Genomic DNA, 13,751 nt, shown 5'->3' on the forward strand with positions numbered 1-13,751 from the left:
TTATTCAATTCAATTTTATTTATTCCACATGCTAAAAAGTATAAAAAACACAAATACATGGACATAACATATCATCTCTATCATCCTCAAATGTTGTTTTTTTTATTTTAAGATCCAACAATCTTTTCAAAGTATTATTGTTTTGTCACTTAAAAAAAATTGTGTTTATTGCCTGTTGTCAATTTCATCATGATTTTTCAACAAAAATGTGAAGTTTCACATGTGCTATTAAAGTACAAATATATTTTCCTTCAAACCTACATTGTAATGATTGAATTCCATATTTCTAGTTTATGAGAACTTAGAGACCATGCGACCTGAACTCATAAAAGGATATACAATACTTTAATGGTGATATTGACCTTCCATTTTATATCGCTCATATTGATCATAATGCTTCAGATCCTATCATATTTTTAGGTTATGTTGAATTTAAGACAGTGCTACTTCCCATGAAGTGATACACATTACCCTACTTGATATTGACCTTCCATTTCTTTTTTCTTTTTATGCCTCTGCCATGAAGTGGTGCCAGAGGCATTATCTTTAATGCTTTCATGGTATAACAGGAAAATTCCAGTAAAATATGCCCTAAAAAGACATAAAAGAGAGAGCTCTAGAGAGAATAAACAATTCTAGGTGAATAGTTAGTGTGATGCTGTGAACTGTATTTGTACTCCTGTGTACTGTGCAGGTTCACCGACACAGTGTCTGTAGTGGCGGCAATCACGAACCATCCCGCCCCAGATGTCAGAGACGTCCTCAAGATAGGGGCAGTCACCGCTTGTGTGGACCCTCTCAACGCTTTCATGGAGCATAGGTCAGTAGGTCGTGTGACTTGCAGGCAGCACAAATACAGAGACTCCACTCACTCTCCCGCTTTCGACGGGAGATCTCCCGCCGAAAGCCACTTTTCGCAAAATCTCCCGTTCTCCCATTCTCCCGCTTGAGATTAAATTTCTCCCACCCTGTCTCTGAGGATATGTCTGCGCCCTAGGATGTATTTTCTCCTGCTTGAAACGATCTTTCTCCCATCCAAACACCTTTTTTAAAAAATATTAAATGAAGTTTTATCAAGCCCAAAATATATGGTTTTTAGTACCATCGTATGTTGAAAAATAAGCCCGAAATGGCACAAGAGAGCATCTAGAACCCTAGAGCTTCCAGGACCCTGGACCCTGGCCGCATTAAGGGACTTTGTGCATCGCGCTCGTGATGTGCGCCTCGCACACATCAAGTTGGAATCGCCAGTTTGCTAGGGGTTTCAGGTGGGAGAATCTCCAGATCAGAAGGTGCTTGGGGTTGAAGTCTCTGCAAATATTACAAAGTAGTAAAGGTGTGCTGAGAAATAACTGATGATTATGAAAAAAAAGTTCCTTGAGATGTATGTTGGAGTGTATTATTGAAGGTTCTTGTATTTTGACTGTGTATCACTAGTGCTGATGTATATATTCACATCTATATGCATTATAGGCAACTCCCATTCTAACAAAGTCCTTCTGACCGGCAATTTTCTCTGTCAATATCAAAATTTCACTATAACTGAAGGAAATTTTTGCACCATAGACTTTAATGATGATAATTTGAGGACCTAAATTTTTACTTTGTTGTAACAAAATATCATTATAACCATGTTCATTGTAATGGGAGCGTCCTGTTTTGGAGGACTCTCAAGTCATTACGTGCATATTTTCATGGACATTTAATTAGGAATTGAACACATGATTTTTTATGTTTAACGTGGCATCACCATTTCATGTAATCATTTTGTAAATTGTTTTTCTTCACTAGGATGACCTTCCCCCTCCTTCTTGACCAGTGTGCTCAGGGATGGGTCAACAACATTCTACTGACCAGCTGTACAGAGGGACCAGTAAGTATAAAACTCACACAAACACACAGACTGTAAAGTTCCATGTGTACAGCGCACTTGTGTATATTAAAGGCACACCCAGACTTTGGGAGCCAGCAAAGAAGAAAGAAATATGATGAAAGAATTTTCTGCAAAAATTTATTATGTGTTTGCACACAAAATGCAAGTATGTGGACTGTGTGCATGCCACGCTGCACATATTTAACATGTTTTCGTAATATTTTTCCTCTTCCCTTTTCAACTTAATGAGTTTGCTTCAAAAAAAATGAATGCAAAATGCAGGTTTTGTGAACCTTTCTTACATACAAGTTACAGGGTGTATAACTTCATATGAAGTCATGAGTTTTGTGTTGTCTTTTTGTTCTAGCAATTTCCTGGAATTTATGCTACATTTTTAACCATTTATGACTATACTGTAAAATTCATGCTTGCATACATTTATTTTGAGGTTGTACGAAAATGTTTCGTTTCTTCCTTTTTCAGCATCTTGAGATTATTTTCATCCAGGACCTGCTGCGCAAAGTGAACTCAGACATGGCATTTATCCTGGCCAACTTTGGAGAGATCTCAAGGTAAAAATTATAGGAATTTATTTGGAGCAGATTTTCCTCAGAGAAGATCTGGTGTAATCACAAAACTTACTTAATGCTGGCCCCTGATCATTTTGTTACATTCAACACTTCACTGTACTGTCATAACAAACATGGCATTTGACTGTATACTCCTGGAGTGCATTTATTTCAATTAAAGCGAAGGGCAACAAGACTTTCTTTTCCCACCTGGAATGGTGGTGCTTTACTTAAAACCATTCTAGAATCAGTCTTCCGTGGCATACACCACAAACATATTGAAACACACAAGATACACTTATGGTTTTGTGATAGATGTGTCAACAGCTGTTTTATAATTCAAGACATTGAAAGTATTACAAAGCACTTGTATTTCTTTTCTTCCATTTTGATTGTAAATATAAATGAAAGATACTCTTCTCAAAAGTTGCTCAAGTTGAAGATGTACTGAGTATCTCTGCTGAGAATATTTTTCTGTTAGAGTCTGTGAAGCATCTTGCTCTGTTTTGATGCCCAAAGGAGCACAGATGCTGAGCTGATCCTGTCAGAGACGGCCTTCGCAGAGCCAAGCAAAGTGAAAGCGAGGCATCTCATGGATCCAAGATGGTACGTACATGTTGACTTGACACGACATGACATTAAAAAAAAGATCAGTTTTCTGATGGATTCTCATTCATGTACGCTTTTTTTCCAGGTGATCCAACTAATGTGCAGTTCCTTCACTTGCTTCATAGCTTCTTTTACTTATTTTGTTAAAATGTGTATGTGATCCAAGTTGCATCCATCAAATCTTATTAGCAAGGACAAAGTCTGACAAGCTTCTTGGTTGTCAATTAAAGTCTTGCTCTTTGATTTTTCCTGAAATATGAATACAAAATGAAACTCCCGATTGTAAGACGAAATAAGGCACAGCAAGTGATAAGATGTACACTCCAAATACTAACACATAGCAAAATAAAGAGGCAATATTATGTGATGTGTAGCAAATTTGGATTCCTAGTCTCATACTCTTCTCAACATGACCTCCTCGTAACAGGAATTTGCCAGACTTTGCGAGGCATCCCCCTTCCCCTTCCATGGCGGAGGTTGGCCTGAGATTCAGCCAGCCACTGGACAAGAGCAGACTCCTGTCCAAGATCCGCACCCTCAAATCATCCCTGGTGCCCAGCCCTTTCCAGGGCAATATCTACCACATTGAGGCCAGGACCAGATTCACAGGTGGATTGGAATTTGTCATCTTTCCTCTTTATCAGTTTTGTTTGGGTGTTTGTTTGTTTGTTTGTTTGTTTGTTTGTTTGTTGTTTGTTTTTTTTTTGGGGGGGGGGGGGGTTAGGTTTAGTCCATGTATTTCTCCCATCTGATTTAGATTAGAACAAGACAAAGCAAAACTGGGTAGTAAAGAGAATCCAGTATGTTACAACTTAATATCACACTACAAAAGAACAGTATGATTTACTTGCAAAATACTTGTGCAATGCATAGTCACAATCACAATGTAGAATGTAAGATTGTATGCGTGTTTGTCTTTCTCTGTCTCTATGCATCAGAAGAAGGTTTGTATGACGACAACTAGTATTTGATACAATTATGATAGGATTTTCATTTCAAGGGTTGACTATGTTGAGGTTTTCCTCATTGATAGAACTTGATTTTAGCGTTTGATGTAACACTACTTTGAACCTGTTTTGATGCCTAGTTTTGATAATATTAACAGTTCTGAAAGTACTTGCACAGACAGACACATGATTCTCTGAATGAATGAAGAGGCATTTTTGGCATTAACCTACACCATAAGAAGTGCACAATATACACTTCTCTCTCAGTATTGCTTGTAGGGACCTCTTCTGCTGGAAACAAAAGAGAAAGTTGTCAAACACTTTGTGTTTTGTAACCGCAGCCTCCAAAAAAGTAAGGAGTGTCCAGCCAAGTGTAGTGTCACAATTAAGTGTAATATAACCTCTACAAGGTCAAATCTGTACCTCAAAAATATTCTTGTGGTTAAAGTACAGACCTCTTCTGGTGTTCTGCAAATGGATGATAGAAGAGAGTTTAGTAATTTACATTACCATCTTCATAGGACGTTTTAGCGGCACATGATTAAAACATGCGTATTCTTATCTGCCCGATTTCTACTGTGCAGTACAAGAGCGTATTCAACGAAATGCATAGACCAAATGTATTAATTCTCCATGGGCTACCATTGTTAGTGGCCATGCAATAATACACCATATTCTGTCTTGTCTCTTGCGTGAGCGCTTGCCGAGTGCTTGAACGTTTGCTATTGTACTAGGTGCATGAACCCTTGTTACAATTCACAAGCACACAAACGTCTTGCAACATAGGCAAGTGCGATCGAGTCACTCCTTTTTCAGCACAGTCAACTTCATCAAAGTCTAGTAGAAGTACGGAACTTTTTACACTTTATGCCTTTGCTAGACACTGATTACAGATAATGATAATGATATTGAATGGCTTTAATTCATGAAATACCAGCGAATATTGCACTTGTTCAGGCCAATATTGCATTCATCTTTGACTCATGCAATTTTGGCCCTAACCCTAGCAATATTCCCTGGTATCCCATTCATTGCCATCCAATATTATACAAATGATGCACAGGATAGAGTGCGTTAGTGGATTATCTCAACTAATGCCACGAAATAATCCTGTGCATCATTTGTTTTATAAAATGGGTCGAAAACTAACAGCATTTTTCACATACCTTTTCCAGTTTGTGGGTCAAGATGTCCGAAGATGTTCGTCCCAAACATTTACGAACGTCGCACTCGGAAATCCCGCACATATAAGTACTGTACGTATAAGAGTATACGTACGCCACACATGTTATGCACACAAGAAAGGCCGGCCGGCAGCCCGAACTAGAAGTTGTTTACAGGATTGACAGCGCGTATAGTAGCGTGCGACGCACTTGTAACAACTGATTGAGTGCGCACTGCTAGTGCAAACGTGACGTCGGCCGTGTATGTTAGTGAGAAATTAATACAAGCACACGTGACTCATTTCAGCGCTTCCAATTGGCTACATTCTTGAACCCATTTTATAAAATGTAAATATTGCACTCCTTAGGGCCAATATTCCCTGGTATCCCATTCATTGCCATTCAATATTATACTAATGATGCACAGGATAGAGTGTGTTAGTGAAGGTGCGGCGCGCTCGAGAGTATTGACAATGGTGCGACATGCACGAGGCGCAGCCGAGTGCATGTTTGCAACCGTTGTCAATACTCGAGAGTGAGCCGCACCTTCACTAACGCCACGAAATAATCCTGTGCATCGTTAGTTTTATAAAATGGGTCGAAAACTAACAGCATTATTCACGTACCTTTGTGGGTCAATACCAGTCAGCTACATGTAGCACTCGCTCAAAAGTCAAGATGTCCGAAGATGTTCGTCCCAAACATTTACGCACGTCGCACTCGGAAATCCCGCACACTCACCTAGTACTGTACGTACGTATAAGAGTATACGTACGCCACGTACTGTTATGCACAAGAAAGGCCGCCGGCTGTTGTGGCAGCCCGCAGCCCGAACTAGAAGTTGTTTACAGGATTGACAGCGCGTATAGTAGCGCGTGACGCACTTGTAACAACTGATTGAGTGCGCACTGCTAGTGTAAAACATTGTGACGTACGTCAGGCCAGGGAGGTGGAAGAGAGACTCTTCTTAGTGCTTACCTGAAGAAAATAATGCACGCACACGTGACTCATTTCAGCGCTTCCAATTGGCTACATTCTTGAACCCATTTTATAAAATATATAACCGTCTTTCTTACCATGCTTGGTTCTCTCTCAGATTCTGAGCAGCTCATGGATCTGACCTTCACCACCCTCAGCGGTCACCTGACAGAGACCCCCGCCCCCGAGGTGCCCGTGGCCCGACCACCGGGGACCCCACGGGCACCCCTCCCTCCCGGGGCAGCCACCAACGGCCCCGCCTCCGGCGACAACAACGGCACAGACGCCCACCAGTATTGCTTTGTATTCACAGGGTGTGGGCTGGAGGAGAAAGTGCTGAAGGAGTGGCTGAGGGCATGTGCGAAACAGGTGATGAGGAGGGGAGGGGGAACTTTGTTGGTAGTGTCTTTTGTGTTGTAGCCGTCGGAGGATTTCATGGTCAAATGATGCCCGAAATTATACCAGTCTATATGCACTTTGCTTGCTTCACATTTGTGTAAGTCCTCGGACTACACTTATTTAGTTAACTTTGCTCAATGCCTGGCAGCCCTGTCAGACACATCCAGTGTTTAAGCATTTTTGTGTTATGGTAATGATCAATTATTTTGAATTGTATAATTGATTTTATATTGTATGTTTTATGCCAAATAGAATAATAATAATAATATTTCTTTTCATTTATCATTAAGTTTTCCACAAAAAGTATATTTTGTAACATACATCAAGAGATTAGCGAAAGGTTGAAAAAAAAATTGATACTTCTGTCTTTACAGACTGAACTTAAGTTAAAAGTTAAGATACAGAATGCATTTAAATCAGCCTAGAGTATTTAAAAGTCATATTCATATCAATGAATCGAAATAAGGTGTGGGGGAACCTACAGGAAAGCAGCATATATACCAGTAGTGCAGCACAAAGTCGATATGCATTCATCCACTTATCATTACTGGAGGTATTATTCTCAACTCAAGTTGTGTATTTTGACAAAAATACTTTGAATAAACCTGCCAACTGGTATGTTGTAGGATATTTAGCATTATTATCCTTCCTTCAAAATGAAAAAATCTGTTTATATAAAGAAAAATATATTTTCTCTGAAATTTGAGTTATCATGTTACTACATACATGATTTTTTTAAACCAAAATGCAATTTTAGCCTTCAAAATGGGTTTGTACTGTGCATCAGCATGTTTTTTTGATCTGCAGAGCACATAATATATATATCCATTGCTAGAAACACATCAACATCTGCATTTCCACATTATAATCACTTGCAACTCAACATCAAGTTTGTTTCCATTACACTGATGAAAAGAATGACCAGAGAATGCATCTAGCGCCATGATTAATCGGTAAAGACATGAAACTGCATTGTGAATGATTCATATCTAGATCAATGGTTCTTTATATCACAGCCCAAAGAGAAATGTACCAGTTTTGATGTCCAGAGTAATGACATCATTGTCATACAGAAATGGGCAGACTCAATGAGTTGCCTATTTTTCTGATCACCACCAAACAAAGCTGTCAATCTTGCAATTTCAATCTATCGCAATGGATTTCTCCCATAGGTGATTCAAATATGCCTGGCACGTAAATGAGTATCGAGGAGAGGGCGGGGTATTCAAGCATCAACTATTGTTGGACATTTTGTAACCGATGAGGAGCTATACTTTTCCCATTGTGGAAGCATGTAGAGAATTTATTGACAAGTCAGGGAATATGCCTTTCCAGTTACATTTGTACTACTGTAAACACAGAAATTTTCATGGTACATTAATTTTCATGCATTTAGCTCTCCTTCAGGCTTGCGCGAATTCTAAAACCCACGAAAACATCTGCACAAATTTCTCTGGACATCTTGAATGGATTAATAATTGCGCAGCGCGAATTCAAGAACCTGCAAATATGTGATTGAACCATTCAGCGCGCAAAATTAATCACATGAAAATATTGACGTTTACAGTATTTTGTCATGTCAGTGTTTGATATTTTGTCCCTCTCCATTTCTCCCTCTTTTGACTATAACAGAAGCCTGCACCAAAGGCCTTGAAGACCAAGATGAACCTGACCAGATCAGAGAAACAGCACGTACATGTAAGTTCAGTCCGTCATGTTTTATGCAGATAGCCATCATTCGTGTCATGTAGTATTCATTGCAACAACTAGCAGCTGCATCATAGTGATCTACATTTTGTATGTAATGTTTGATCTGTGCCACACCGTTGAGAATTAAAGGGAGACTTATCCTTGGCAGTGTAGAGACATGGCGTGCAGTTTGCTTCCGAGAGAGAAAAGCAGATACCCCATTGGTTTTAATGGGAGCACACTTTCCATCACACATTCTTGCTAAATAGAGACTCTGTGTCGTGAAATCCATCTTACTGAAATAAGTGAATTCAATAAACGTACGACACGATATGGCCACGAGTGCTGAAAAACCAAGAAATGTTTTAATACCATTTGGGAAAAGTCCATTCTTGGAGGCATACGGTTGTATTTAAGTTGACAACGTAACAAGATTTCACAATGCATTGCCAAATGATACTTCATGCTATAGTCCACCGGCATGCTGAGTCCAGCCAAACCCAAAATCGTTCTGCGAACAGTGTACATTTCTGATATCTTTTAGTCAGAAAGGTTGCCTAATTGCAGCAAAGGTTTTACTCCGAGGCCGTCAAATTTACTGTGTATGTCATATATTTTGCAAGTGTGATACCTAATGAATTAGGACTTGTAAGGCAGTTTCATGGGTGGTTGAATTCATGATCGAAACCATTGTGATGAAACTAGAAAGGAGTATTTTCACCTTCCAGGAGGAAAGTTAGTGATTTTCCACTTTGGAGACGATATACAGCACGTTTGTGTTACAGGAGGTAATATTTTTCCCAAAATGTTAATTTTGTGAGTATCAGTTAATTGACACACAAAATTTGTGAAAAAGAAAAGCATCTCTAACATACTATGCATACAGTAAGTGGGATAGCGGTGGCTTAAACTGTTTGAAAGTGAATTTGCTGATGCTATTCAGATACAGGAAAGTAATGTCATAAAAAGATGAAAAAGAACAAGAAAAACAGAACATAATTATCATCTAATTGTTTTCACGTTGCCAGGAGACGCATCACCTTGATCCCCTGCCGGCCGGCTGGTTCTACAATGGCAGTCAGTATGTCAGCATGAGTGGTGAAAAAACCAACACTCACCCTGGTGAGTTTCATCCATGTTGGCTCTCAGTTTCACCTGACAGCAATATCCATTGTCATTCTCCTCCCCCTTCCCCCTCCCCCTCCCCCTCCCTTGCCAATTCGGCAGATTCATGACAATGGCCAAAAAAGCCAATGTTAAAATGATGCATTGCAGGAAAGAGTTGTCATCACAAAGTCAACAGTCAACTCTGCAGTCAAATCTTTCAGGATTGCATTGAAGAATAGGCTTTTACTGAAGCAGTATCGACTTTACATAATGTAATTACCACATTTTTTAAATATTTTACTGTAATTTGATGCAGATACAGGGCAACATCGTCATAACAAGGACCTAAAAATTACGACAATTACACCTTGGTATATCAAGTTACAAAAATAAAGAAATACATGTATAGAGAGTTGGGACGTGCAAAATCACCCTGTTATAGGAAGGTTTTGTTACATCCAACCTCTTCGTGTAATGGTGGTTTCACTGAAATACAGGTTCAGTTGCCAATTGTATCTTGTTCAGAGCATGGGATCATAGAAATGAAGAAGAATTAGTGTACATTTTTCACAGAATCAAATGTCACTCCTCAAGGAACAAAACTTGCAGTTGGCTGATTTCCACAGCCATGTACGAAAACATGTCATGAGCACCATTTTCAAGTGCTTGTGACAATATGTTTTTTGCTCTGTATCACTGGTTCAAGTAATTCTCCTGTTGACGAAGAATTGATGCTTGAGTTTCAATCTTACATAGCAATTGTGAAAACCTACAGCATCATGCTCAAAGCAGATGTCACCTGTCTAGTGTTTTAAAGGATCGTTGTAATTCATGCTTTAAAGGGTGTGTACAGTTCTGGTCGAGGTGAGGATTTAGCTTTTAACATTTTGCGAGATACATGTGTATTCAGAAATCACTCTATGAGATGTCAAAGAGCATGCAATGCTAAGGGGTATCAAAAGTTTATTCGATGAAAATCGGTTTTGAAATTGCCGAGATATCCAAAAACAAGGTGAAACAAAGAGATCCTAATAAAGTTGTGGCATGTAGTCTTTTATTATTATCACTTTTTTGGATATCTCAGCCATATGAAATCCAATTTTCATCAAATAAATGTTGAATCCTTCTTAAAATTACATGCTCTTTCATATTTCATAAGATGTTTCTCATTATCTCACTTAGGAATGTAAAAAACATGAATCCCCACCTCAACCAGTACTGTACAGCCCCTTTAAGAATTGGTGTATTTCATCATTTTCAAGTCTGGATTGTTATAGATATTCATTAATTTTGTTACATCTGATGAGGTCATCACTATGTTTGTTTGTTTTCTCACTGCAGAAATGGAGAGATACATCAGTGACTTCATTGAGGAGAGTAATGTGAAGATCAAGGAGTATAACGACAAAATAGCAGCTGAGGACTATAGGGACCTCTTTGACTAGAAGAGAAATGAGAAGACACAGTGTCGCTCTTTGACTATGCAAGAAATAAGAATTAAGACTGGTGCGAAGCTTTGACCAGGCAAGAAATGAGAATTAAGACTGGTGGGGAGCTTTGACCTGGTGAGAAATGAGAGGATTGGTGTGGAGCTTTTGACCAGGCAAGAAATGAGCAAGACCGATGTGGATCTTTGACTAGGTGAGAAATGAGCAAGACTGGTGTGGATCTTTGACTAGGTGAGAAATGAGCAAGACTGGTGTGGATCTTTGACTAGGTGAGAAATGAGCAAGACTGGTGTGGATCTTTGACTAGGTGAGAAATGAGCAAGACTGGTGTGGATCTTTGACTAGGTGAGAAATGAGCAAGACTGGTGTGGATCTTTGACTAGGTGAGAAATGAGCAAGACTGGTGTGGATCTTTGACTAGGTGAGAAATGAGCAAGACTGGTGTGGATCTTTGACTAGGTGAGAAATGAGCAAGACTGGTGTGGATCTTTGACTAGGTGAGAAATGAGCAAGACTGGTGTGGATCTTTGACTAGGTGAGAAATGAGCAAGACTGGTGTGGATCTTTGACTAGGTGAGAAATGAGCAAGACTGGTGTGGATCTTTGACTAGGTGAGAAATGAGCAAGACTGGTGTGGATCTTTGACTAGGTGAGAAATGAGCAAGACTGGTGTGGATCTTTGACTAGGCGAGAAATGAGCAAGACTGGTGTGGATCTTCGATGAAGCAAGAAATAAGAAGGGTGGTGTGCACCGTGTGCAGAAGGTGGCAAAAAGCAAAATAATTCCTTACATGTAAAATTCTTTCAAGCCATCAGTTTGACGGCAGTTTTTCTGGGGGGGATGGTTGTAAATGATTCTCGATCAAAACAGCCGCAAAAGTTACAGTTTGAGTGAGCAAACGGGGTAAAAAAGATGTGGGTTTTTTATGTGTTTTTTTTTCTTTCTTTCTTTCTTTTTTTCTTGAGAGAGTGAGAGATAGAGAGGGCTGGGATAAGTAAAAATTTACTTAGAGAAATATCAGGTTTACTTTTGCATTTCTGACCTACAAAAAGCAATTAGGACAACAAGAGTGAAGGATACCTCGACGGGTTATAATGTGGCATGTGTGAGGCCAAGAAGTAGGGTCAGCAGCTCTTCATATGCTCGGATTGAATGATGGCATGTAAATCACCTACTGGGGATGTGATGAGGGTCTTCGGGTTGGCTCTTATACAACATTACCTCATCTTGTTATCAACAAGACATGGGAGTTTTTGTGGACGAATTCATGGTTACTAGCTCAGAATAAATGACTATTACGGCAACTGGAATACAAGCTACAACAAAGAAGTATTTCTTGCGAACAGAATTGTATGTGCAGTCCTGTTGATGGTATTTCAAAACTGCATGGTATGAGTCATTCCACTAAAGAATGCATTTGTGTGTACTGTTCAGTTTCTATTTAGACTTTGATGAATATTCTTGTTTACATTTTGTATTGGATGTTGCAATAATTCCAGTTTCACTACCTTCTTTTGATGCAAGAGACATAGTCATGTTTGGAGGGGGAAAAAAAATCTAAAGAAAGTCAGTTTTGCTTGAGTAATATACGTAGATTAAGGTAAAAATGTACCGCCTTGTACAAGACTCGACTCTGGCACTCAGTACAATATTGATTTAGAGGAAGTGGTGAATTTCTGGAGTGTAAACAAGATCAGAGTACTTCTCATATGGAAGCTCCAGATATGGAAGGCTGATTCTATGTAGATTTGCACACTGGAAAATGATAATGCAGGACAGTGGGTTTTCTGTAAGGAGGTACTACAAGCTTGAACAAAAATTGGCAATATAAAAATTGCCAAATGGGTTAATGTAGACTTTTTAAGGCAAAGGATGTCCAGTCTTATGCTTATGGCCTATTTGACGTTTGACATTCTAATTCACTGCCGTTCAGGAGAGGTGATCTTTCTGAACAAAGCATATGTGTTGTTTTGTTGTTGAGAAAGAATGGCCATTCTCAGTTGTACAATTGGCATTTTCTGTCGGTGATGATGTAATATAGAGTGTCAAATGCAAAAGAATTTGCGAGATGGGGGGGGGGAATGCTCATAGCTGGCATCATTTTCTAATGCCAGGCCGCATTGTTTCATTTCCTTCACCTGTCCATGTGCCTTCCTTTCTTCTGGGCAGGGAATGTCTGTCTAGGAGCTGACCTACACACACGGACATACACTGTAGTTGGTAGAAATAGGACCAATGTGTGCGAATTGTGTTAAATTTGATATTCTCTCTGATACTACGTGTTCTCTTTGTATGCTGAAATTTAAAGTCTAAATCGTTTTCAATATGGGGCATGTTACGTGCAGTAACTGTGGTTCCATTGTGTTTGATCCACTGTTGACACTTAATATGTATTTCTTCATTCTAATGTGGCCGCTACTACCATTTGTAAGTCGATGAATATCTTGATTTAAAAAAAAAAAAAGAAGCATATTTCTTTCATTTTGTTTCTGCATAAGGAGCCTTGCAGAATAAAACCAGCTGATGGTATTTGTGTAGAGGCTGAGCCATGTTCGTTTAGTTATACCTACTGATTCTGGTGCAAGTGTGTAGATTTCCTGATTCAAAGCTAATGGTTGTATAGATTTTCTTTGAAACAATTGTACCCTGTTCATGTATATACATGTACATACATATTCTGTATTATCTTTACACCTTGGTGTCATGTAGATAACCAGTCGAGGCACCGACTGGAAAATGAGATTGTGAATTTTGTAATCACTGTTGTTCCGTCCAAATGGCATTTTCCAATATTCATCTTTCTCCTTTTCTTCCAAATCATACCATAGGCCTACTGTTGTCAATACATGTGCACTTTGTATTTCTACTACATAACACCATTTCTTGTTCTCTTGTTCACATCGATTATCAGTCCTAAGGTCTGGTATGCTGTATTTCTTGGAAAAGGAAAACACAAGAAACTAACTTA

The 13,751-nt window shown here is 39.1% G+C and overlaps 1 protein-coding gene across 1 annotated transcript in view; it reads left to right on the forward strand.

Moving 5' to 3' along the window:
• The window catches only part of LOC139717804 (dynein axonemal assembly factor 9-like), a 64,786-nt gene extending 54,007 nt beyond the window's left edge, over positions 1-10,779 (forward strand). The window contains exons 28-36 of the mRNA XM_071629303.1: positions 695-820; positions 1,792-1,873; positions 2,357-2,445; positions 2,962-3,048; positions 3,479-3,660; positions 6,258-6,508; positions 8,171-8,236; positions 9,256-9,349; positions 10,676-10,779. Coding sequence (XP_071485404.1) covers positions 695-820; positions 1,792-1,873; positions 2,357-2,445; positions 2,962-3,048; positions 3,479-3,660; positions 6,258-6,508; positions 8,171-8,236; positions 9,256-9,349; positions 10,676-10,779 — 1,081 coding nt within the window. The remainder of the gene's footprint in view (positions 1-694; positions 821-1,791; positions 1,874-2,356; positions 2,446-2,961; positions 3,049-3,478; positions 3,661-6,257; positions 6,509-8,170; positions 8,237-9,255; positions 9,350-10,675) is intronic.
• Positions 10,780-13,751: the final 2,972 nt, after the last annotated feature.

The sequence above is a fragment of the Diadema antillarum genome, unplaced genomic scaffold (assembly GCF_040938485.1).
Source record: "Diadema antillarum isolate AM-2024a unplaced genomic scaffold, OU_Dant_1.0 scf00000083, whole genome shotgun sequence".
NCBI classification, from domain to species: Eukaryota; Metazoa; Echinodermata; class Echinoidea; order Diadematoida; family Diadematidae; genus Diadema; species Diadema antillarum.